Source organism: Cervus canadensis, chromosome 8 (assembly GCF_019320065.1).
Source record: "Cervus canadensis isolate Bull #8, Minnesota chromosome 8, ASM1932006v1, whole genome shotgun sequence".
Classification (NCBI taxonomy): domain Eukaryota; kingdom Metazoa; phylum Chordata; class Mammalia; order Artiodactyla; family Cervidae; genus Cervus; species Cervus canadensis.
The window spans coordinates 64,262,538-64,290,039 of NC_057393.1; the positions used below are offsets into that span (position 1 = coordinate 64,262,538).

Below are 27,502 nucleotides of genomic sequence, written 5' to 3' on the forward strand. Positions count from 1 at the left end.
AAATATAAACTACTCTGTCATTTCAAGGTGTTTTTGGTGAATCTGAGGGAAATAATGTATCATAATCAAGAGGTTATAGGCTTTGATGTCAGGCAGTTTCTAGATTGAATTCTGGAACTTCCAGACTAGCTACCATTTACTGACTTTTGGCAAGTGACTAAATTTCTCTCAACTTTATGCATTAGTAAAATGGAGACAGTATTTGTTTCCTATAATTGTTTTACATATTAAAAGAGATAAAATACGTAAAGCACTAGAGATATAGTTGACACACAGACATTTTTATTTATTACTTTTATTATATGCATGTGAAGAAGATTATTCAAATTATTCTTGGGAAAAACTTTAAAAACATGAACAGATACATGTGATAGCCTGTTAAATGAAAAAGGATGTAAAACTACATCCACTATGATCACAACTTTTTATAAATACATAATCATAATTTTTTAAATATATGAAAAACACTTGAGAGGAATCACTTCTGGCTATGTCTGAGTGACAAGGTAGTTAAATTTTCTCCCCCTAGAAGCAACTATAAATCTCAATACATTGACAAAATGCCATTTCAGCACTCTGGAAATTAACCAAAGACATCAACAAACTAAAAAGTATTAATGCATGAAAAACTGTGGAGTTTGAGGCATTCTTGCCAACATCTGCTCCTAAACCACCTCCTCCTCCCTTTTATCCTGAAAGTGAAAGTCACTCAGTTGTGTCTGACCCTTTACGACCGCGTGGACTGTAGTACACCTGGCTTCCCTGTCCTTACTCTCTCCTGGAGTTTGCTCAAACTCATGTCCATTGAGTCAGTGATGCCATCCAACCATCTCACCGTCTGTCATCCCCTTCTCTTTCTGTCTTCAATCTTTCCCATTATCAGGGTCTTTTCCAATGAGTCAGCTCTTCACATCAGGTGGCCAATGCATTGGAGCTTCAGCTTTAGCATCAGTCCTTCCAATGAATATTCAGGGTTGATTTCCTTTAGGATTGACTGGTTTGATCTCCTTACTGTCCATGGGACTTTCAAACGTCTTCTCTAGCACCACATTTTGAAAGCATTACATAGATATAATTTATATAGGATAAAAATAACATAAAGGATGGAGAATAAAATGGAGCTGTAGTACAATAAAGTTTCCATTTTTACAAGAATTAAGTTAGGCTCAATGTGCAATAGATTGTGATTAGTTCAGATGCATATTGTGATCTCTAAAGCAACCTCTAAAAAAAGTATGTGTGTCGGTACCGTACACATGGGAAGGTCCCCTGGAGGAGGCATGGCAACCCACTCCAGTGTTCCTGCCTGGAGAATCCCATGGACAGAGGAGCCTAGTGGGCTACAGTCAGTAGGGTCACAGAGAGTTGGACATGACTGAAGCAACTTAGCACTCACTCACTCACCATACTCATGCATAAAAGTATATATATATATATTTAATATTAAAAGAAGGCACTTAAAGGAGGAACAGAGGAGCAAAAAAGACAAGATATACAGAACACAAATAGCAAAATGTCAAATATAAATGTAAATATTTTAATAATAACACATGTGAGTAGTCTAAACACACCAGTGAAAGGAAAGAGATTATGAGATTGGATTTTTTTAAAAAGTCGGGATTTGAGAAATCAAATATATGATATCACTTATGTGTGGAATCTAAAAAATAATACAAATGAATCTATATACAAAACATAAACACACTCAGATTTAGAAAATAAACTTATGTTTACCAAAGGGGAAAGGAAGTGAGGGGAGGGCTAAATTAGTAGTATGATATTAACAGATACAAACTACTGAACATAAAGTAAATAAACAACAAAGATTTACTTCAGAACACAGGGAATTGTTTTCAATATCTTGTAGTAATCTATAATGTAAGATAATCTGAAAAATGTATGTAACTGAGTCACTTTCTTTTTTTTTTTTACTGAGTCACTTTTCTGTATACCTGAAACTGACAACTATAAATCAACTATATTTCAATAAAAAATCAAGATTCAATGATATGTTATCTATAACAAATACATTTTGACTCAAAGATACATAAGTTGAAGTAAAAGGATGGAAAAGATATACTATGCAAATAGGAACAGAGCTAAGTGGCTAATTTATATCAGACAAAATAGACTTCAAGATGAGTAATATTACAAATATAGCGTGGCATGTCAATTAATCAGGAAGATAGGATTTATAAATTATAGATTATTATATATAATACGTGTGTAAATAATAAATGTATGTACATCTTAACAGCAGAACCTTATTATGCATGAAACCAAACTCAACAGAATTGAAAGAGGTAATAGGCAATTTGGCAGTTAACATTTAGAAATTTCAATATTCTACTCTTAATACTTGGCAGAACAACTATTTAGAAAAACTTTGTTAAACATAGTTTATGTTTAATAATTAATTATGTTTATAATTAATAATTAATAAACAAAATTATTTTAATATAGAAAATCTGCATTAAATATAAACATAATCTTTATTAAACTTACCATATGTGTGTATGTGTGTGTGCTCAGTCATGTCTTTGCACCCCTATGGACTGTAGCCCACCAGTCTCCTTTGTCCATGGGATTTTCCTGGCAAGAATACTGGAGTGGGTTGCCATTTCCTCTTCCAGGGGATCTTCCCAACCCAGGGATTGAACCCATATCTCCCGCACTGCAGGCAGATTTTTTACTGCTGGGCCACCTGGGCTTCCCCAAATTTACCATGTGAAGTGAAGTGAAAGTCACTCAGTCATGTTCTGACTTTTTGCAACCCCGTGATCTGTCCATGGAATTCTCTAAGCAAGAATACTGGAGTGGGTAGCCATTCCCTTCTCCTAGGGATCTTTCCAAACTTAGCATACAACCCAGCAAATCATTCCTAGGAACCTACCAAGAGAACTGAAAACCTGCTTTTACACAAAGGCATGTATATGAATGTTGATAGCATTATTCATAATAGCTAAGAAGTCACAGCAATAAACACCCACAACTAGTGAATCAATAAGCAAATTGTGGCACATCTATACTAGGGAATCAGTTCAGTAGCTCAGTCGTGTCCAACTCTTTGAGACCCCGTGGATTGCAGCACGACAGGCCTCCCTGTCCATCAACAACTCCCAGAGCCTACCCAAACTCATGTCCATCTCCTCCTCTGTCGTCCCCTTCTCCTCCTGCCCTCAATCTTTCCCAGCATGAGGGTCTTTTCAAATGAGTTAGTTCTTCGCATCAGGTAGCCAAAGTATTGGAGTTTCAGCTTCACATCAGTCCTTCCAATGAACACCCAGGACTGATCTCCTTTAGGATGGACTGGTTGGATCTCCTTGTAGTCCAAGGGACTCTCAAGAGTCTTCTCCAACACCACAGTTCAAAAGCATCAATTCTTTGGCGCTCAGCTTTCTTCACCGTCCAACTCTCATATCCATACATGACTACTGGAAAAACCGTAACCTTGACTAGACGGACCTTTGTTGACAAAGTAATGTCTCTGCTTTTTAACATGCTATCTAGGTTGGTCATAACTTTCCTTCCAAGGAATACTAGGGAATACTATTTAACAATAAAAAGGAATGAACTACAATTAATGTAATATGCCAAAAATCATTGAATTTTATTTTTCCAGAGCAAAACTGGGAGAATTCATTTCTTTGTCTCTTTTGGACTTGCTGCTGAAACAGAACATTATTTCGCCTTTATTGATCATCTGCTCCATTCTGGAGCTTACTTAGATATTGCCCCGTGAACTCCGTTTTTAATATTCATGGGCTAGCAGTATTTAGTACCATCCCCTTAGCCTAAACAGAAAAGATCCAAAACTGTAAGTGCTTCATTCTGTTTCAACCAAGCAGAAAAACAGATTCTCATAGGAAGATGCTGTTTAGACCTGGAAAGCAGTTTTTTTTTCCCCAAAGTCATGAAATTTTGACTGTACTTTAAATGGGTAAATTGTATGGACAACAAAACAACAAAGCTATTTTTAAAAAGAAATGAACTACTGATACATGCTGTAACGTGGATAAACCTCAAAAACTATGCTAAGTGAAAGGAGACATAAATGACTGCGTATTGTGTAATACCACTTACATGAAATGTTTTCTTCTCCAGAGATGTTAACATTTGAAAAAATTTGCATCTTAGAATATATGAAATATAGCAATTGTGGTAGAGGTGGCAGAATTGTCAGTAGTTTTTAGTATTCATAATTTTTCTTTAATATTGCCATACTATCTTTTAGCAGGTTTATTAAGGTATAGCTGACATATAAATTGCATATATTTAAAGTGTGCAATGTAAAACTTTTAATGTAGGTTTGCATATGTGAAACTATCACCACAATCATTATAATGAAAATATCCATTATCCTCATCTGTTATCCTTCTCTTCCTCCTCTGTCCACTCCCCCGCTCTTTTTGGGGAGAGGGCAGTCTTATTTCTTTCACTTATCATAAATTACATTTAGATTCATCCTTGTTGTTTAATTATAAAGTTAAGATTCTTTTCTAGTTATTTATCTATAGTTTGAATTTTCCCATGCATAGTTTTACTTTAAACTTGCACTATTCTTCCAGTTATAGGTGATAAGCCAGTAGTATTTAAATAGATAATATTTCTTGTACAGAAGTAAATTCTACCACTTAAAGTTAATCTGAAATTATGTGTCAAAGTTTAAACACTTTCTGGTACCAAGTTATGAGAAACCATAACAAGCGAGGTTGAAATTTCTCTTACTAGTTTAAAAACCAGGGTAGACAGCTAATTTTCTATTAATGGTTTTACCAGTTCAACAAGTATGGCAAGGCAATTAAGCTTTTTTGCTTCTATTTATCTCTGATTGTACTATACTAAAATTATCTGGAAAACTAAATGATGTTAAAGACTAATGTGCTCAGAGGTCCCTCTACCCTTCTACATAGTGAAGTAAGTCAGAAAGAGAAAAACAATATACTATATTAATGTATATATATGGAATCTAGAAAAATAATATTGATGAACCTATTTGCAGGGAAGGAAAAGAGACACAGATGTAGAGAATATGGACTTGTGAACACAGGGGAGGGAGAGGGTGGGACAGATGGGGAAAGTAGCATCAGCATATACACACTCTCCGGTGTCGGCGGGATAGCTGGTGAGAAGTTGCTGAGTAGCTCAGGGAGCCTAGTCTGCTGATCTGTGATGACCTGGAGGTGTGGGATGGGGGAAGGAAGGAGACTAAGGAGGGAAGGGACATATATATAATTATGGCTAATTTGCCTTGTTGTATGGCAGAAACCAACGCAACACTGTAAAAATTTTTAAAACTCAATAAGAAAAGAATAAAGTTGTGTTTTTTTTTAAGTTTGTTTCATTTGCCTGTGAGTAATTACATTTTTTGTTTGTTTCTTTTCAGACCAAGTGTTTATTTAGCTTGTTCCGGGATACTGGCCATAGTTTGATTCAGAATAATAAAGTAGGAGGAATCAATTCTCCAGTGTCTAAGCCAGTTGTTTCTAAGAACCTGAAAGAGGATAAAACAGTCAAAGAAAAGGATATGGAAGGAAAGCCTAAGCCTGGGGATGTGGTAGGTTGTTGAGAAGTTGATGATTTTGCTGGTTTTGTTACCTTCCAGAGGCTTGCACTGATTTCTCTTTTGATGAATTGCTTCAGTTTAATTGACGTTTTGATGCAACATAATGGTCCTTGCTCCTGCTGTTGTGGAGACCATGTAAGAATTGAATTTTTGATGTGTGCTTATTCTCTTTCAGCAAGTACCTAGTATAAAATCTCAGAGCTCAGATACTCCTTTGGAAATTGAACCTTCCCTTTCCAACAATCCAGAAGGACAGGTAACTATGCATGAAGAGTTTGAAAATTAAGTTTGAATCCATAGTCCTTTACTAAGCAGGATTGTATCATATAGTGGAAAATGCTCAGGAAAATTCATTTTCTGAGTAACCATCCCATATTTGCCATGACTAGCTTATGACCTTGAATAAGGTCATGTCTTTGTCTTGTTGAGACTCTAAAATGAGTGGATAACAGATTAATTTCAAGGTCGTTGCTAGCATTAAAAAATTATGTCTCATTAATTATGCTTATTAAGCAGTATTAGGGATGTAGAGATATATCATCTGCAGCATTTATTCATATGCTCTCAGGACACTCAACACTCTGGTGGGCAAAACAGACTGGTACATAACTAACTGTAAGACAGACACTTGATGAATGCTGCAGTAGAGGTATAAGTGAAAGCACTGTGTGGACTCAGGAGTCAGATGAGGCAGTCTCAGAAGTCTTCAGGAATGGGTGGCATCCAAACTAAGTAGTGAAAGATAAAGAGAACCCTCTGCCAAATGGAGACGGAAGAAGAATTTCAGCATCAGAGAATAGCTTGAGTCAAGACACAAAGAAGGTAGCAGAACTCAGGGTATGTCAACTAATTCAGTGTATGATATAGAGAAATGGCAACCCACTCCAGTATTCTTGCCCGGAGTATCCCATGGACAGAGGAGCCTGGCAGGCTATAGTCCATGGGGTTGCAAGAGTTGGATACGACTTAGCGACTAAACCACCACTACCATCATGATACAGAGAAATGAAAAGAAAGTAATGGCTCTAGAAGGAGGTGATAAAGAAGAGAGAGACTGAGTTGGGATTTAGAAATGCTTTGAAAAGCTTGCTGAAAAGTGTGGGTTTCATTCTGTGGATGATGAGGGACTCTTAAGCCTTATCTTAGGGATGCACATTTAAGTTTTTAAGTTATGTAGAAATAATACCTCATGAGTGTATCAGGGCAATACTCTTGCCAGGATATGGAAAAAAGAGATTGAAGTTGTGGTAGGGGATTCAGATGTCAGTGTATATGTTTTTCTTATAGTACAGATGAGTGTTAATGATAGTTTAATCTAGGGACAGGGTTGTAGTAAAGAAAGTAAAAAACCCTCAGAGGCAAGGTATGAAATTTGACAACTTTGGGTGTTGAGGAATAAAAGTTAAAAATAACTTGGGTTTCAAGCCTCACTTTCTGGAAAGATGACAGAATCATTAGAGAAAAATAAAGATAGTGGTTATTATAGGGGAATGATAAGTCCAGTTTTGGACCTGATATATTTAGGATGCTGGAAAAAATCTAGGTAGAAATGTCCCAGGTTGAAGTTTATAGATGGTACTTAGGAAGGTATGAGTGGGAATGTCAGAAGTTATGAGATTATTTCTGCAAGACTCCTGAAAGATGTTTGCTAGAAGAAGGAATGGCATTCACTTAAAAGAATTCTAGGAATAGTATTGAACAAATTAAACAAGACTTCAACTGGGGTAGATGTTTTCAAGAATAAAATTGAAAACCCTTTTCTGCAAGAGATAACCACTGCCACTATTTTTAAAAAATATTTATTTATTTATATACTTATGGCTGCCCTAGGTGTTTGTTGCTGCGCTTGGGGCTTTCTCTAGTTATGGCAAGCTGGGGTTACTCTTTGTTGCGGTGTGCAGGCTTCTCCTTGCAGACGCTTCTCTTTGCCCTTCTGCATGGGGGATCATTCCAGACCTGGGATCGAACCTGTGTCCAGTGCATTGGCAGTCAGATCCTTAACCACTGGACCACCAGGGAAGCCCCCCCACCATTACTATCTTTCTTTCCAGTTATTTTTCTATGTAAAAAATATTTTAAGTCAAAATCACACTATATATAGTTAAATATACAATTTTCTCATTTATATTGTGAGCATTATAGTACTAAAATTTTTTCATGAATATGTCTTTTCCTGGAAAGACTAAATTAGAGAAAAATGTCTTTACAGCAATATGTAGAAGCAGGGACTTACATTGTGTTGGAGATTGAACTGGACAAAGCCTTGGTTCCGAAGAGAATGCCCGAGGAACTAGCCAGAAGGTGTGTGGTGATGGTTCGCCTACTTGTTTTGCAAGACAATTTAGGTGACTTCTTTTAAAGGAAGTCATTTTGTCCACATAAATATAATTTTTCTTGGGTTAAGCAGCAGACAATTTTCTGGGTGTTTTTTTTTGGGGGGGTGTTTTTTTCAAATGAAATCTTTTTCATTACTTTTGTCTTCTTTTAAAAAAGCCATATATGCAAATTACAAAAATATTGAAAATTTCAAGATCAGCAAGAAAAAGAAATCAACAAGAAACTGTCTAAAAATACCCAGATTTCTTTCTACTCACCCAATGATAACCTTTTTTAACACCTTGGTATTTATCTTTTTGAAGTTATTGTAAGTCTCTGTATTACACACACACACACACACACACACACACACACACACACACAGCTCTCATATAATATATGTAATTTTTTAGAACTATTTTTATATTGTACCACAGTGCTTTGATTGTGTTTATAAGAAGTTGTCTGTTTCATTAAGGTTATCCAATTTATTTATTGGGTAAATAAATTATATATAATTTATATATAATTATATATTATTCATGGTATCCTTTATTATGGATAATATGGTATAATTATTCATGGTATCCTTTATTATCTTTTTTATATATATAAGATGGAGAATAATGTCTCCATATATATGAGGAATCCCTCTACATTTCCTCTCAATCCTCATGCCATTTCCCTACCAACACCCTGCACCCCAGGCCTAAGCAATCACTTATCTACTTATTGTCTGTATAAATTTGCCAACTCTGGAACATTTCATTTAAGTGGAATCATACCAATGTGGTCTTTGTTGACTGGCTTCTTTCATCTAATATAATGCTGTGAAGGTTCATCCAGAATGCAGTGTGTATTAGTACTTCATTTCCTTATTGTTGAATAGTATTTCATTCTATGAATTTACCACATTTGGGCAATTTATTCTTATTATAGCATTCTGTAATGATTATATTAAAGTTGAAATCAATTCATATAACTCCTCTCTTCAGAAGCTACCAGTGACTCCCATCATACTCTGAGTAAAAGTCACAGTCTATGATGACCTACATGGGGCTGGCTATGTATTCTGCATGTATTTTCTCCTCATTTTTTTTGGTCTAGCCAAAGTGGCCTCTTATTGCTCACACATGCCAGGCATACTCTTGCAGCAAGGCCTTTACATTTGCTGCTTGCTTTTCCTGTAATTTCCTTCACCCCAGATATCTACATGACTTGTTTCCTCACTTCTATCAGGTCATACTCAAGTATTATCATCTCAGTGAAGCTTTCTCTGGTGAAATATGCTCCCCAACTCCACTACTCCCAACCCCCAACATAGTTTGGGGAACTATGTTATTTTTCTGTGTGGAACATATCACTAACATATTTATCTTATTTATTGTCTTAACCAACTAAAATGTAAGTGCCATGAGGGCAAGAACTTTTGTCTTTGTTTAATACTCTATCCCCAGCACCTGGAAGAGTGCCTGGTGGATAATAGGCACTCAATATATATTTTCAATGAATGAATAACATTGTCTCTGGAGAGGAAACTGGGTGGCTAAACAAGGTTGGCAGGAGACCATTTACTATATATTGTTCCATATCTCTTAAATTTTGAATCATATGGATATATTATCTAGTAATATAGATAAAATTAAAATTAGGAGTTATGAGCAAAGGCTAAAATTACATAGAACCTGTCCTCGCTTTTCTTTTCTTTTTGGCCATGCCACGTAGCTTGCAAGATCTTAGTTCCCCAACCAAGGATTGAACCTGGGCCACTACAGTGAAAGCACCAAGTCATAACCAGTGGACCACCAGAGAATTCTCTCATACATAGAGCCTATTAAAGAAAAATTGGATTTGTGAATTTTTTGGTAAATTTCAAGACAGTATAATATATCTAAGTAGGAATCTGAAACTATAAGAAGGAAGAACTATAATTCCATTTGTGTGTGCGCTCAGTCGCTCACACAGACAAAGAGTCTTGTCTGACTCTTCGCAACCCCATGGACTGTAGCCTGCCAGGCTCCTCTGTCCATGGGGATTCTCCAGGCAAGAATACTGGAGTAGGTCGCCATGCCCTCCTCCAGGGGATCTTCCCAACCCAGGGATTGAACCCAGGTCTCCCACACTGCAGGCGGATTCATTACCAAGTAAGCCGCCGGGGAAGCCCCTAATTTCTTTTGGGTTCTTGTAAGAACTCCTGAAAATGGAAGGTAAAAGTTTTGGTGTAAGTAGTTTAACAGTGATAAAATGTATTTTCTTATTCACTGTAAAGTTTTTTTTCTACCGTAAAGGTTGATATATTTACTGTAGCTTAATGCAGTCTTATAAATTATGACCAGGAGTATACTTTTTATCCTTACTGTTATTCAGTCACTCAGTTGTGTCTGACTTTTTGCCCCATGGACTGTAACACATCAGCCTTCCCTGTCCTTCACTATCTCCCAGAGTTTGCTCAAACTCATGACCAGTGAGTCGATGATGCCATCCAACCATCTTGTCCTCTGTCACAGCCTTCTCCTCCTGCCTTCAATCTTTCCTAGCATCAGGGTCTTTTCAAATGAGTCAGTTCTTCGCATCAGGTGGCCAATGTATTGGAGCTTCAGCTTCAGCATCAGTCCTTCCAATAAATATTCAGGGTTGATTTCTTTTAGGATTGACTGATTTGATCTCCTTGCAGTCCAAGGGACTCTCAAAAGTCCTCTCCAGCACCACAGTTCGAAAGCATCAATTTTTCCTACTAGAGAGGAAAGAAAATCTTCCACTTGTTTGTACCATTTATATTCCCAAAACTTTGTGTTTTCAGAGACTCTACCAAAAATCATAACAGCTACTGTTAGTAGCTACATAAAGCTACTAAAGTCAGAACACCCATCTGTTTCTAATGCCTGAGTCATGTAGCTTCTTGTGTACAAGAGGTTTTTTAAAAATGTAAAAGGGTAAAGCTTGGGCTCAAATTAGCCAAAAGTGCAACTTAGCTACTTTCCAGGTAGCTATTTAGTGGCTTCCTACCTTCCTTCCTAGTCCACAGTTATATGCTGTTCTGAAGTTCACATCTAGGTTCTCACATGAGATAATAGCATAGTGGTCGAGTGTGATGGGCAACTGACCCTTGATATCCCTCACCCAGACCTTTGGATATGGGAAATAAAAGAACATACATCTGGATATAAGAAAGTTTATGTGTTTTTTTTCTGATACAGGGTCAAGGAAATGATTCCTCCAAGGCCACCTCTTACCCGTAGGACAGGAGGAGCTCAGAAGGTAAGTGCCAAAGCCAAGGTGAAACTCTGAGATGTTGAGTGCACCCACTTGAAAATAGGGCATGGGCTCTTCAGTATGTTTTCCAGAAGGGGTGAGAAATTGTAGCTTCAAGTATTTTCCCTCATGCTGCTTTCTGACCAGTGGCATCCAATGAATAACATACAGTGTTTAATCTTTGGCTGATGCTTTCTGAGATGGGAAGAAAAGGGCAATTTATACCTAAAGTATTATTGAATGTAAAACCCAATCCAGTTTCAGACTTTCATTCCATGTCTTGATCTCTCTGAGGCCCCTTTACCAGACATTTTGTATTTTTCTAGGCGGTGAGTGACTACCACATGCAGATCAAGAACATTTCTAGAGCCATTCTGAATGAATATCACAATATGTTTGGAAAACAAGTAATCAAGACTGGGAATGATATAGATAGTGAAACCCTGGAGGAGCAGAAGTGCCAGCTCAACTATGAACTTAATTGCTCTGGAAAATACTTTGCTTTCAAAGAACAACTCAAGGTAAATATTAATTTATTAAACCGTGGATTTTTATGAAGCATCTTCTCTGCATATGTAGTTATCATTTCTTTTCCAGTTATGTTCAGCTTTTTTCTACCTTTCTTGCTACTGGTACAAAGACATATGTTCTCTATGGCAGGCTGTCTAGAGACATTCTTCCACTCCTGTATAGTCTTGGTGTGGTTCAGTATCCATACTGAGTGTAAGCTTGTAATAAACTAATTCCTCACTTGAAGTTAGGCCAGATTTGGGGCCAGATGTCGTGTTGCACTAACAGGCAGACACTCTGTACCTGGTGTTGATTCCATGACACTTTTCTGTTTCCCATTGCAAACCTTTTCCTAGCCTATAGAATCACTAAGATTTGAGAAATATTTACTTAATAAAAATTTCCCAAATAATAATGGCTAACATTTATTGAGTATTTGTTTTTTTTTTTTTTATAGTATAAATTCATTTATTAGGATTGCATGTATTACTCTTCTACAGGGGTTGGCAAATTTGAAAAGGACCAGAAGTAAATACAATATTTTAGACTTTGTAGTCACAGCCAGTCAACTCCGGTTGGAACACAAAAGTGGCCCCAGATCTCAGTAAACTAGTAAATGGATTAGGTAGCTTTGTTACACTGTAACTTTATTTACAAAGAGATGGCAGGCTGTATATGGCCTATGGAGGGTAATTTGTGCACTCTTGCTCCAGAGTCAGAAATTTGTGTATATAACGCAGGAAAAAAAAAATGTTTTAAGTGTTGAATGTTCTAAAGACACTAACCTTTTGTGTGCATTTTGTGATAAATGTTCACACTAAAATATGGGCACATTTTTGAAAGCTCAGTGAAATAGAGAGCAGTCTGCAAAGAGAATAAATAAAAATTATATATAGTTCTACTCCCAAATTAGAGGCTATTTCTTATTTTTTATTTTTTTTTGAGTTAGAATATATTTGAAAAAATAGGAGTTACAGGTTTAGAAATTCAATCAATGCTTTACACAGTGTAGTATAATAATATGAATTGAGCATCTGTTCCATACAAAGCCCTGTACTCAGTGCCCGACTTTAGGAGGAACCCAAGAGCCTCCGTCTGCTCCAGTGCTAGAGCTTCCAGTCTAGGTCAAGACAAACCCTGAGTGAAGAGTTGGGAAGGGACAGGGTGCAGGGTCATGGTGCTTTCATTTTTTTTTTTTTTTTTTTTGGGTTTTGTCATACACTGATATGAATCAGCCTGAGTATTTGTTATATACAGACAAATTTTTAAAAACTTCATATTTTACTAATTTAATCCTCACAACAACTATAAGAGAAAGGTACTCCTCATTTTATACATAGAGAATTGCAGTATTTAGTTGGTTAAATAATTTGCCCAAGATTACAGAGCTAGTAAAGGTCAAAGATGGGATGTACATTCAGGCAATCTGGCTCCAGACTCAACATTCTTATTTGCTACAGTGCAGTGCCTCTCTCTATACATTTATTATGTGCCCTAAACTGTACCAAACAGATACAAAGAAAGTATGTGGAAATAATAAAGTGAAAAGCAAATGATACCCATGGAGACAAGAGGCTATTCTCAGGTGGCATAGGCACGTCTCAGTTTGATTCCTGGTTCTACTATTACTAGCTGGATGACCTTCTTCACCTGTTATTTCTCTTTGGCCTCTCAATCCTCTTTTGAAATAAGATAGGAATACCAGAAGTACATATCCATTTAATAAATGAGGAAACCGAAATACCAAGTGTAAAATAATTTAAGAGGTTGTACAGTGGCAGGATTAGAACCAGGATTCCATTGTTCAGTCTCTCAAATCAGGCCTTTCTCCTTTTCTCCCTTGAATCATGTTGCCACCATGAGAAGCATAATGCATAAACATAATGCTAAGGTTTTCTTTGGCTTTATGACTCTCTTTGCAAAGTGTGAATCCTGTATTGACCATATTGATGACGATGGTAATGTCAAGGAAAGAATGATGTCATGAAGACATACTTTGATGTTATGCAAAGTATGTTGATTGGGGGAAGATCAGAGAACCAACAGCCTAGTAGTCACCAAGGAAAAGCAGTTCACCTTCTGGATTTCTGATGAGCTTTAGATCAGAAGCTCAAGGGAGGTATGTGCTGTTAGCATGCTGCTGAACTGTGCTATCAGATGGTGATACGTGTCTCTTGCAGCATGCTGTGGTAAAGATTGTGAGAGAGAAGTACTTGAAGACAACATCATTTGAAAGCCAAGAGGAGCTGCAGAAATTTATCAGTGAGCTATATGTTTTCTTGGTGGATCAGATGCATGTGGCCTTAAACCAGGTAGGTGCTTTAGAACTAAGCACTTGTCCTTTTCTCTGTAGGTCATCAGGGTCTCCTATAAATAATTCCTTTCTTTTTGCCTCTTTTCTTCCTTAGCTCCATAGACATTTATTGGGGTAGCTGCTCTGTGCTAGGAATTGAAAACACAAAGATCAATGAGAAACTGCCTAACTTATAAGACTAATTTTGGAAAAAATAAGGGGGTGTCCTCTTTCATGCAATCTCAAAAACTGCAGAATGATCTCTCTTCGTTTCCAAGGCAAACCATTCAATATCACGGTAATCCAAGTCTATGCCCCGACCAGTAACACTGAAGAAGCTGAAGTTGAACACTTCTATGAAGACCTACAAGACATTCTAGAACTAACACCCCAAAAAATTGTCCTTTTCACTATCGGGGACTGTAATGCAAAAGTAGGAAGTCAAGAAACACCTGGATAACAGGCAAATTTGGCCTTGGAGTACAGAATAAAGCAGGCCAAAGGCTAATAGAGTTCTACCAAGAGAACACACTGGTCATAGCAAACACCCTTTTCCAACAACATGGAGACTCTACACATGGACATCACCAGATGGTCAGCACTGAAATCAGATTGATTATATTCTTTGCAGCCAAAGATGGAGAAGCTCTATACAGTCAGCAAAAAAGAGACCGCGAGCTGACTGTGGCGCAGATCCTGAACTCCTTATTGCCAAATTCAGACTTAAACTAAAGAAAGTGGGGAGAACGACTAGACTGTTCAGGTATGACCTAAATCAAATCCCTTATGATTATACAGTGGAAGTGAGAAACAGGTTTAAGGGACTAGATCTGATAGACAGAGTGCCTGATGAACTATGGATGGAAGTTCGTGACATTGTACAGGAGACAGGGAGCAAGACCATCCTGAAGAAAAAGAAATGCAAAAAAGCAAAATGGCTTTCTGAGGAGGCCTTACAAATAGCTGTGAGAAGAAGAGAAGCCAAAAGCAAGGAGAAAAGGAAAGATATATCCATTTGAATGCAGAGTTCCAAAGAATAGCAAAGAGAGATAAGAAAGCCTTCCTCAGCTTATCAATGCAAAGAAATAGAGGAAAACAATAGAATGGGAAAGACTAGCGATCTCTTCAAGAAAATTAGAGATACCAAGGGAACATTTCATGCAAAGATGGGCTCAATAAAGGACAGAAATGGTATGGAGCTAACAGAAGCAGAAGACATTAAGAAGAGGTGGCAAGAATACACAGAAGAACTGTACAAAAAGGATCTTCACAACCCAGATAATCACGATGGTGTCATCACTCACCTAGAGCCAGACTTCCTGGAATGTGAAGTCAAGTGGGCCTTAGGAGGCATCACTACGAATAAAGCTAGTGGAGGTGATGGAATTCCAGTCGAGCTATTTCAAATCCTAAAAGATGATGCTGTGAAAGTGCTGCCCTCAATATGCCAGCAAATTTGGAAAACGCAGCAGTGGCCACAGGACTGGAAAAGGTCAGTTTTCATTCCAATCCCAAAGAAAGACAATGCCAAAGAATGCTGAAACCACCGCACAATTGCACTCATCTCACACGCTAGTGAAGTAATGTTCAAAATTCTCCAAGCCAGTCTTCAGCAATACATGAACTGTGAACTTCCAGATGATCAAGCTGGTTTTAGAAAAGGCAGAGGAACCAGAGATCAAATTGCCAACATCCGCTGGATCATCAAAAAAGCAAGAGAGTTCCAGAAAACCATCTATTTCTGCTTTATTGACTATGTCAAAGTCTTTGACTGTGTGTATCACAATAAACTGCGGGAAATTCTTAAAGAGATGGGCATACCAGACCACCTGACCTGCCTCTTGAGAAACCTGTATGCAGGTCAGGAAGCAACAGTTAGAACTGGACATGGAACAACAGATTGGTTCCAAATAGGAAAAGGAGTAGGTCAAGGCTGTATATTGTCACCCTGCTTATTTAACTTATATGCAGAGTACATCATGAGAAACACTGGGCTGGAAGAAGCACAAGCTGGAATCAAGATTGCCGGGAGAAATACCAGTAACCTCAGATATGCAGATGACGCCACCCTTATGGCAGAAAGTGAAGAAGAACTAAAGAGCCTCTTGATGAAAGTGAAAGAGGAGAGTGAAAAAGTTGGCTTAAAGCTCAACATTCAGAAAACTAAGATCATGGCATCTTGTCCCATCACTTCATGGCAAATGGATGGAGAAACAGTGGAAACAGTGGCTGACTTTATTTTGGGGGGGTCCAAAATGACTGCAGATGGTGATTGCAGCCATGAAGTTAAAAGACACTTACCCCTTGGATGAAAAGTTATGACCAACCTAGACAGCATATTAAAAAGCAGAGACATTACTTTGTTAACAGAGGTCTGTCTAGTCAAGGCTATGGTTTTTCCAGTAGTCATGTATGGATGTGAGAGTTGGACTATAAAGAAAGCTGAGGGCTGAAGAATTGATGCTTTTGAACTGTGGTGTTGGAGAAGACTCTTGAGAGTCCCTTGGACTGCAAGGAGACCCAACCAGTCCATCCTAAAGAAGATCAGTCCTTCATTGGAAGGACTGATGTTGAAGCTGAAACTCCAATAGTTTGGCACCCTGATGCGAAGAGCTGACTCATTTGAAAAGACCCTGATGCTGGGAAAGATTGAGGGCAGGACAAGAAGTGGATGACAGAGGATGAGATGGTTGGATGGCATCTCTGATTCAATGGACGTGAATTTGGGTAAACTCCGGGCGTTGTTGATGGACAAGGAGGCCTGGTGTGCTGCAGTTCATGGCTTTGCAAAGAGTCGGACACGACTGAGAGACTGAACTGAACTGATCCTCTTTCAACTTCCTAGAAAAATTAATTTCATAACTGTCATAGATTTGATGAATAAAAATAAATATAATCAGCAATGTACATTGTGGAAGAAGAATTATTCTATTTACTCTGTGAATGTGTGCAATTCTCAATTTTTTCTTCAAGATTTGCAATCAAAACAAAAAAACTATGAGTTTTCAGATATTATACTTGAATGACAATGACACTTCAAATATGCCTTTTCTATCTGACTGGTCTCCTCCCACTTGTCTGTTTATATTTTCACATGTTATATCTTACTGTCATTTGCTCATTTTTTAAAGATGTGTGCAGTTATGGTTTGTTTGAAAACAGTGACAAAGTCTTTTTGTCCCCTTGGTAGTTTCTAACCAGCTATACCTCCCCAAGGCCTCTATTCTACTTGTTCTTCCCTTTACTGTGTTTTCTTCTCTGCTACCATCACTTTTTCTTTCACCTGTTCAACATTCCTGGAAGAGATAGGAGAGGAGTGTCCAATATCCTAGGATTAAGATAACAATCTTACACAGATAATTTGGATGATCTGATTTGGAAAGCCCCTGTCTAGTAGAGGAGACAGGCACAAAATACAGATAATTGCAGTGGGGTGAGCTAAGTGCTGTAACAGCGGTGTGTCCATGGCAGATGAGGTTAGGGGATGCATAAAGAAAAGGTATCAACTTCACCCTGAGATCTTTCAGGGAAGGAGTCACAGAGGAGCTGTGACAACCTGGGCCTTGAAGGCTAAAGAGAACCTCTCCAAATACATGTTTCAGAGCATTTGAGTCATAGAGGACATTGCAAAGGCTTAGAAGCTTGGAAAAATATGACACATGCCAAACTGCATATAGTTAAGGAGCAGAGGTTGAAGTGGGTGAGGGACAGAGAAACAGTGAAACCAGGAATCAGTTTGGTAGCATGGATGGAGTGCTTATATGCCACAGTAAGAAGTTTTGACATTTTTCCTTATTAGCAGTTGAATGCAATAAATTTAATTGTTTTACACTGGGGAATAATATGCTTAGAGTTCCATTTTACCAAAAAACATTCTGATAGCAGTATGTAGGATGGGTTAGAGGTGATGAGCTGGTGATGTGGTGAACTGGTGATGTTAACTGATTATTCCATACTATGGAGGAAAAGAGAGAAAAGATTCTTAAATTTAAGGCTTAGTGACTGGGTAGCTGGTAATAACATTGGCTAGGATAAGAAATGCAGCATAAGGAAATTTGCCGGAAGACAGGTGATGTTGAATTCAGTTTTAAACATTAGTTCTTACAGGGTTTTGCTCAAGAGAGAAATCTGAGCTAGAGGTAAAATTTGGGAGTCTTTAGTATATGGATGCTAGTCAAACAGCGGCCATAGATGAAGCTGTCAAGAAAAGCACGAGTAGAGAGAGAGGTAAGCTGGTGGCAAAACCCTAGGAAATACCAAAATTTAAGGGACGGATGAGTAAAAAATTAATGAAGGAGACAAGTAAATTGTTGAAAGGGTGAAAGACCCAGAGACAGTGGTATTTCAGAACCCGAGGGAAGAAAATTTTAAGAAAATGGTCAGTGTTGTTAAATACTCTGAGGAGCTCAAAAAATACAAAATCTGGGGTTGGTGGAGGAGAGGTTGGAGAAAGGAAGTCAAAAAGTACAAATCTCCAATTAAAAATAGGTAACTACTAGGGAAGTAATGTACAGTATAAAAGGACTATAGTCAACACTGCTGTGTGGTATATATGAAAACTGTTGAGAGTAAATCCTGAGTTCTTATTACAAGGACACATTTTTTTTCTTTTTTCTTTTTTCTTCTCTTTTTATTATAGCTATATAAGATGATGACTGCTGGCTATTTGCAGTAGTCATTTAACAATATATATAGATCAATATATGCTTATACAGTACTTGAATGTAATCTCAAAAACGACAGAATGCACTCTGTTCATTTCCAAGACAAACCATTCAATATCATGGTAATCCAAGTCTATGCCCCTACCAGTAACACTGAAGAAGCTGAAGTTGAATGGTTCTATGAAGACCTACAAGACCTTCTAGAACTAACACCCAAAAAAGATGTCCTTTTCATTATAGGGGACTGGAATGCAAAAGTAGGAAGTCAAGAAACACCTGGATAACAGGCAAATTTGGCCTTGGAGTACAGAATGAAGCAGGCCAAAGGCTAATGGAGTTCTGCCAAGAGAATGCACTGGTCATAGCAAACACCCTCTTCCAACAACACAAGAGAAGACTCTACACATGGACATCACCAGATGTTCAATAGCAAAATCAGATTGATTATATTCTTTGCAGCCAAAGATGGAGAAACTCTATACAGTCAGCAAAAACAAGACTGGGAGCTGACTGTGGCTCAGATCATGAACTCCTTATTGCCAAATTCAGACTTAAGTTGAAGAAAGTGGGGAAAACCATGACACCATTAAGTATGACCTTAAACAAATCCCTTATGGCTATACAGTAGAAGTGAGAAACAGATTTAAGGGACGAGATCTGATAGACAGAGTGCCTATAACTATGGTCGGAGGTTCATGACATTGTCCAGGAGAAGGGTCAAGATCATCCCGAAGAAAAAGAAATGCAAAAAAGCAAAATGGCTTTCTGAGGAGGCCTTACAAATAACTGTGAAAAGAAGAGAAGCCAAAAGCAAAGGAGAAAAGGAAAGATATATCCATTTGAATGCAGAGTTCCAAAGAATAGCAAAGAGAGATAAGAAAGCCTTCCTCAGCTTATCAATGCAAAGAAATAGAGGAAAACAATAGAATGGGAAAGACTAGCGATCTCTTCAAGAAAATTAGAGATACCAAGGGAACATTTCATGCAAAGATGGGCTCAATAAAGGACAGAAATGGTATGGAGCTAACAGAAGCAGAAGACATTAAGAAGAGGTGGCAAGAATACACAGAAGAACTGTACAAAAAGGATCTTCACAACCCAGATAATCACGATGGTGTCATCACTCACCTAGAGCCAGACTTCCTGGAATGTGAAGTCAAGTGGGCCTTAGGAGGCATCACTACGAGTAAAGCTAGTGGAGGTGATGGAATTCCAGTCGAGCTATTTCAAATCCTAAAAGATGATGCTGTGAAAGTGCTGCCCTCAATATGCCAGCAAATTTGGAAAACGCAGCAGTGGCCACAGGACTGGAAAAGGTCAGTTTTCATTCCAATCCCAAAGAAAGACAATGCCAAAGAATGCTGAAACCACCGCACAATTGCACTCATCTCACACGCTAGTGAAGTAATGTTCAAAATTCTCCAAGCCAGTCTTCAGCAATACATGAACTGTGAACTTCCAGATGATCAAGCTGGTTTTAGAAAAGGCAGAGGAACCAGAGATCAAATTGCCAAGAAGCAAGAGTTCCAGAAAAACATCTATTTCTGCTTTACTGACTATGTCAAAGTCTTTGACTGTGTGTATCACAATAAACTGTGGAAAAATCTCAGAGATGGGCATACCAGACCACCTGACCTGCCTCTTAAGAAACCTGTATGCAGGTCAGGAAGCAACAGTTAGAACTGGACATGGAACAACAGATTGGTTCCAAATAGGAAAAGGAGTAGGTCAAGGCTGTATATTGTCACCCTGCTTATTTAACTTATATGCAGAGTACATCATGAGAAACACTGGGCTGGAAGAAGCACAAGCTGGAATCAAGATTGCCGGGAGAAATACCAGTAACCTCAGATATGCAGATGACGCCACCCTTATGGCAGAAAGTGAAGAAGAACTAAAGAGCCTCTTGATGAAAGTGAAAGAGGAGAGTGAAAAAGTTGGCTTAAAGCTCAACATTCAGAAAACTAAGATCATGGCATCTTGTCCCATCACTTCATGGCAAATGGATGGAGAAACAGTGGAAACAGTGGCTGACTTTATTTTGGGGGGGGTCCAAAATGACTACAGATGGTGATTGCAGCCATGAAGTTAAAAGACACTTACCCCTTGGATGAAAAGTTATGACCAACCTAGACAGCATATTAAAAAGCAGAGACATTACTTTGTCAACGAAAGTCCATCTAGTGAAGGCTATGGTTTTTCCAGTGGTCAAGTATGGATGTGAGAGTTGGACTATAAAGAAGGCTGAGCACCAAAGAATTGATGCTTTTGAACTGTGGTGTTGGAGATGACTCTTGAGAGTCCCTTGGACGGCAAGGAGATTCAAGCAGTCCATCCTGAAGGAGGTCAGTCCTGGGTATTCATTGGAAGGACTGATGCTGAAGCTGAAACTCCGATAGTTTGGCCACCTGATGAGAAGAGCTGACTCATTTGAAAAGACCCTTATGCTGGGAAAGATTGAGGGTGGGAAGAGAAGGGGACGACAGGATGAGATGGTTGGATGGCATCACCGACCTAATGGCCATGGGTTTGGGTGGACTCTGGAAGTTGGGATGGACACAGAGGCCTGGCGTGCTGCGGTTCATGGGGTCACAAAGAGTCGGACACGACTGAGCAACTGAACTGAACTGATGCCAGTTATATCTTCATAAAACTGGGGAGAAAAGAGAAATTCTGAAAAGTTTTTATTTGGCAGTAAAGAGGCTCTTGTTAACCTTTACATAGCGGTTTTATTGGTCTAATGATTAGATCCAAATTGTAGTGAATTGAGGAGTAAATGAATGATTAGAAAGCAGGTGGGATAAACATTCAAGAAGTTGGAAGATAGAGGAAAGAAGTGGGAAAGTAGTAGCTAGAAATGAGAGATTTTCTTTTTAAGATGGAAAAGTGTTTAGAATGTCCTCAGGTTTAGGAAAAGGAATCAGTAGATTGGGAGAAGTTGAAAGTTGAGGGGAAAGAGGGGACAATCAATGGCAAACTTGGGATATACAAGTGGAAAAGGATCAAGAATTTAGATGTAAGGATTAGCCTCGAAACAGAGAAGGATGTGATACCTCTTCCTCTGAGGTTGAAAGGAAAGACGTACAATGGATGCAGGAATAAACAGTTTAAGGGCTTCCCTTCTTAACCACTGGTGGTTAAGTGGTTAAGAATATGCCTTGCAATGCAAGGGATGCCGGTTTGATCCCCGGTCTGGGCAGATTCCACGTGCTGTGGACCAGCTAAGCCTGTGCACCACAGCTGTTGAGCCCCGCGCTGCAGCTCCTGAAGGCCCGTGTGCTAGAGCCTGTGCTCCGCAACAAGGGAAGCCACCGATGCGAAGCTCACACACTGCAGTGAAGAGTAGCCCCCGCTCTCTACAACTAGAGAAAGCCCACATGCACCAACAAAGACCCACCACAGCCAAAAAATTAAGTAAATCTTAGAAAAAAGAGAAACAGTTTGGTTGTGGGATTCAAAAGTTGAAGGATTTTTTTTTTTTTGCCTAATAATTTCTATTTCCTCTGTGAAGTAACATCTTTACTGAAAGTGAAGGGAGTAAGTGTTGAATGTAAAGTTTGAAGAGAAGAAAATTTAGATACTGCCTAGCATAATGGTAAATGTTGTGGAACAAGGACAAATACATAGATTGTTGAGAGTATTAAAGTCTTCAGCTGAGACCGTATGCAGTTTTCTTCAGGCTCAATTAGCAGCTTCTGCCTAAGAAGGAAGAAGTCAGATTGTAGGATTCTTTTGATTTGGGAGTTTTCTGCGCAAGTGCAGGAAAAGGACAAGGATGCCCAGGACTTGAGTGTGCTGGTGAGAGAGCAGTATGAGTAGATAACCATGAGGTCCAGGCTGATCCACTGGGAAATTGTAGGCGTATTGGAAGTCAGCAGTTTTAAGGGGACTAAATGACAAGAAGACCGAAGGCTTGTAATGTGGGTATGGGGAGTGGAATTAGAGGTAAAATATTTCTGGTTTGGGCATAGGAGCATGTTCCTATAGGGGTTTGGAGCTCAGAAAGAACAGAGTACAGAGGCATTAACAATGATCAGAAGCTCTCTTTGGCCCATCTCAAACTTAGCTTCATTCTTCACATTCCTTAGTAACTCTCCTCGTTAAAGTCAGTGATGTAAGTTTTATTTCTAGTTAAGAAATCAGGGAAGGGGTCTTCCCTGTCCCTAGCCTCTGGCCCAAGAGATTGCTTATTATACCAGACCTCCTTTCCTATCTGGGCATAAAGGGTATGTTATTTTTCCTTCTACCTTTCTGGCTATGTCTAAAATGTCTCCTTGGTAGAATCTGTCTATATATCCCACTGAAAATATAGATGTAGCTGCCAAATATTTGTTTTCTCGATGTTTGAAAATTCTAGCTAGTTCTTGCCAACCTTTTCATGTCATGACACCTAAAAAATGATAATATTTTTGTTCACTAGAGAAAAGGAAAGAAGCTATTTGGGGTTAGAAGTGACTTAGGGATGCTGACTGCCTAGCCTTGAGGAGAGCAGTTCTGCTGTAAATAATTTTTACTCACTTCCGTGAGCTCAGACTGTTGGTGTTCAGATACCTGAGATTCTATTTCACCCTTGATATTTATCTGTTGGTTCACACTGACTCTGTTACTGTACTGGCAAGACTGTGAGAAACCTCAGTATCCTTTTAGACATCTTAACTAGAGTCTCATATCTGGTTTATTCTTATAAAACTTGTCTGCTTATAATTGCTTCGTTTTGTCTGCCTGTCATCTTGATGCTGACAAGAGCATGCCAGACGATGTCCAAGGCACCCCTCCAACCATTTATACTAGCAGTGAACAGCTTCGACTCTTTGCATTTGAAGCAGAAGTCAATGAGAACTATGAAATGGCAACAGTGTACTATGAAGAGGTAATTAAACATCTTTCTGGTGGTTGTTGCTACTGCTAATTGTTTAATATGGGTATAATAAATAGTAGTGTTTGATTGTTTAAAATCCAACCTTGTTGGTGAAAAGACAGACACATAGATCAATAAAACAGAGTCCAAAAATAGGTCCACAGAAACAGAGCCATTATATTTTGGACAAAGTTGTTTACAAATTAAAAAATTCAATGCGGAAAAGATAGGCTTTTCAAAAAATTGTGTTAGAACAGTTAGTTATCCATATGCAGAAAATGAACCTCGAGAGGCAGAAATAAAGATGGCAGAGTAAGAGGACATGGAGGTCACCTCCCTGCCTTAAGCACATTAAAAATACATCTACATGTGGAACAATTCTCACTGGAAACTGACAGAAGGACTCATGTACAACCAAGGCTGTAAGAAAGATACACACATAATTTAGTTGAAAGGGAAGAAAAGTGATCTGGTTGGGACCTGTGTCCCTAGGAGGGGCCACAGAGGAACAGGGAGGGTGCACTGGTATATATTCACACTGAGGAGTAAGTGGGTCAAGCCACAGACTGGGTGTCCCAGTCCTGGATTACTGTGTAGAGAAGACAAGGCCCCTTTGCTGGTTGGAGGACTGACTGCTGGGACAGATAGAAAGGCTGGAGAAGCCTGGACTCCATTTATGAGGAATGCAAGTGTCCTGGCTTGCCCCTGAGGCAGGGCAGAGAGAGATCTGCCCTACAGGCTGGCACATTTCCCCTGGTCGCCCCACCATGCACCTGGGCCCAAGCCAAGCCAATGCTCCAGCCCCACTCAGACCACACCCCAGCACAGCACTGGATCTGGGGGGGCACAACCAGGGAAAAAAATTCCAACCTGGGTGGCATCTGAGAAGAGCCAGAGGTGGCTACATAAGCAGCCATAGTTATAGCTATATGCACATGGGCCCACCTTGCTTCAGCACACCCTGCCTCTGGCGCAAGTGTTCCAGTGTGGAGAGAGGGAAAAACACGCACTTAATGGGAACATAGTCAGCTGGAGGAAGATTGTCACATCTGGTTGTGAAACTGTTGCCCTGTGTTTCCTTCTGAGAATTTTATAGTTTAAGGTATTACATTTAGGTCTTTGATCCATTTGAATTATTTTTTGTATATGGTGTTAGGTAAGGGTTCAACTTCATTCTCTGCATGTGGATATTCAGTTTTCCTAGCATAGTTTGCTTAAGAGGTTGTCCTTTCCCTACCGAGTGGTCTTGACACCTTTGTCAAAAGTCATTTGACCATATATGTTAGGATTTATTTCTGGGCTCTCTGTCCTATTCCCTTGGTTTATATGTCTGTCTTTATACCAGTACCAGACTGATTACTGTAACTTTGTTAAGTTCTGAAATCAGGATGTGTGAGTTTTCTAGCTTTGTTCTTTTTAAAGATTGTTTTGGATATTCAGGATCCTTAAGATTCCATATAAATTTTCGAATGGGCTTTTATGTTTCTGCAAAAAAAATATCATTGGGATTTTGATAGACATTACATTGAATCTATATATTGCTTTTCACAGTATTAAGTCTTATAATCTAATCTGTGAACATGCAATGTGTTTCCATTTGTTTGTCTCTCTTCTTTAATTTCTTTCAGCAATGTTTTATAGTTTTCACTCATTATAAGTTGCTTTTATTATTACATATTTGTGGATAAGCTGATATTTGCCTCCTCAAGACTGTGACAGAAGTGATTATATATAAATCTTTAAAATGAAACATAAAATGAATCTTTTGGTTCCCAAGTAATTGGATGAGCGTATGGTGACCAGAACACTGATACTAGGAAGCAATGAATTGAGGATTCATTTTTTTTTGAGGATTTATTTTTTACATTATTTCAACAAATATTTATTGACCACATAATATAAGCCAGACAAGTGACTGTTCTGGGCATTCAGAATTTAGTGGTAAGCAAAAAAGAAGTCATATTTGTAATTTCATAGAGCTTACAGTATTTTTGGAGTACTTGCTATGTGATGTTATGTGCATGAAGGATGTAACATACTGTCACAGTAACTTTGGTCCTCCTAATGTTTCATGTGGCAGAGGTTAGTTCGTGAGCCCCAGAACCTGGAGCACTGGCTGGACTATGGTGCCTTCTGCCTCCTAACTGAAGACAATATCAAAGCACAGGAGTGTTTTCGAAAAGCCCTTTCCCTGAACCAGAATAATATCCAGAGGTATGGTTGGAAGGGAGATGGGGATGAGTAGGAGCAGATGAGCTTCTGTACGAATTTGCCTTGGTCCCTGTGACATGGGGCCATGTTGTCAGTCATGTTGGTGGTCTCTCCTCAGCCTGCTGCTGTGTGGTGTCCTGGCTGTCCTGATGGAGCACTATGAGCAGGCGGAAGTTTTCTTTGAGGATGCTACTTGCTTGGAACCAACCAATGTTGTAGCCTGGACTTTACTTGGTTTGATATTTTCCTATGATACGAATGTATCTTCTTTCATTAGAAGATTTTTCCTTTCTCTTTCCATTCTTTAATGGCTCATCATGTAATTCTTAAACTTTGGTAGAAGTGTGGGAAATTTAAATGAACTGTTGTCATTCTTCAGTATTTGATAGTGGGAAATTAGTCGCATTTGTTTCAACGTCTTTTTTTTTTTTCAGGCTTGTACTATGAAATTCAAAATAATGATATTCGAATGGAAATGGCATTTCATGAAGCCTCCAAACAGCTTCAGGCACGAGTTCTTCAGGCACAGGTCACGAAGCAGAAGAGCACTGGTACTGTAGAGTATGCTGAAGAAGGAGGGAAAGCAGAATCCAGCTTAGGTCCTTGGGGAATCACCAGTGGTTCTTCTACAGCAGCCCTCAAAGTGGAAGCCCCAACAGGTAGGACCGGGGAGATGATGTGTGGCTATTGGAAAAATGATTGGCCTCATGAGTAGGACCTGGCACGTAGTAGGTACTCAGTAAATAGTTGTTAAATGAATGAGAAAGTGGAGTTTCGAGTTGTTCCAGGGCTACCAGGCAACAGTCCTTCTAAACATTTCCTCATTCATGTGACTGAAAGTCGGAAATTTCTACTGTTGTTGCTTGTCAATTTTTTTTTTTTTTTGCTTGTCAATTTTTTGAGACTTAAAATTTTTTGAGAATTTAACATCTCTATGTATCCCTAAAAGGGGTATCATTTTAGCAGAGTAAGTTTCATTCTTTTCCCCCTCACTCTCTTCTCCAGGATCTAAAGTCTCAGTCTTGTGATTGTAAAATTTTAAAATTTATTTATACACTTTTTTTTCCTCTTCTTCATTGACATTCTCCTTTCCTCCACTTTAGGAAATCATTCTAATATGCTTAAGTTGTGTGTTTTCATGTGTTTCTTGCATACGTTATTTTGTTTGTAAGTTATTACACTTATTAGCACAAAATTGTTATTTTGTGTACATATATTTTCAACAGTTTAGGGTATAATGGATATTTCATAAACTGCACATATTTAATGTGTACAATTTGATAAATTTTGACATATGAACACATTCATGGAAACATCACCACAGTCAATATAATGAACATATCTGAAAACTCCAAAACTTTCTTTGTGCCCATTTGTAATCTCTTTCTCCCATCCAAGTACTCACCAGGCCCGACCCTGCTTAGCTTCCGAGATCAGACAAGATCTGGCACATTCAGGGTGGTATGGCTGTAGACTGTAATCTCTTTCTCTTGCCCCTGTTTCCATATAACCACCAATCAGCTTTCTATTACTATAGATGAGTTTGCATATTTTAGAATTTTATTTATTTATTTATGGCTGCCCTGGGTCTTCATTAATGTGTGCGGGCTTTCTCTTATTACAGCGAGTGGGGACAACTACTCTTTGCTGTGGTGTGTGGGCTTCTCATTGTGGTGGCCTCTCTTGTTGTGGAGTAAGGGCTCTAGGGGTATGGGCTTAGTAGTTGTGGCTCACAGGCCCAGCTGCTTCGCAGCATGTGGGATATTCCCAGACCAGGCTCCAACCTGTGTCCTCTGCATTGGCAGCCAGATTCTTAACCACTGGGGAAGTCC

General features: G+C 38.7%; 1 protein-coding gene across 6 annotated transcripts in view; it reads left to right on the forward strand.

The window, feature by feature from the left end:
• CFAP70 (cilia and flagella associated protein 70) overlaps positions 1 to 27,502 on the forward strand; it is an 87,447-nt gene that overhangs the window by 31,863 nt on the left and 28,082 nt on the right. For all 6 annotated transcript variants that reach the window (XM_043476599.1, XM_043476601.1, XM_043476602.1 and 3 more), the window contains 10 exons: positions 5,387 to 5,557; positions 5,742 to 5,822; positions 7,776 to 7,867; positions 11,080 to 11,140; positions 11,461 to 11,655; positions 13,825 to 13,956; positions 23,346 to 23,471; positions 25,540 to 25,673; positions 25,789 to 25,904; positions 26,105 to 26,329. In XM_043476599.1, coding sequence (XP_043332534.1) covers positions 5,387 to 5,557; positions 5,742 to 5,822; positions 7,776 to 7,867; positions 11,080 to 11,140; positions 11,461 to 11,655; positions 13,825 to 13,956; positions 23,346 to 23,471; positions 25,540 to 25,673; positions 25,789 to 25,904; positions 26,105 to 26,329 — 1,333 coding nt within the window. The remainder of the gene's footprint in view (positions 1 to 5,386; positions 5,558 to 5,741; positions 5,823 to 7,775; positions 7,868 to 11,079; positions 11,141 to 11,460; positions 11,656 to 13,824; positions 13,957 to 23,345; positions 23,472 to 25,539; positions 25,674 to 25,788; positions 25,905 to 26,104; positions 26,330 to 27,502) is intronic.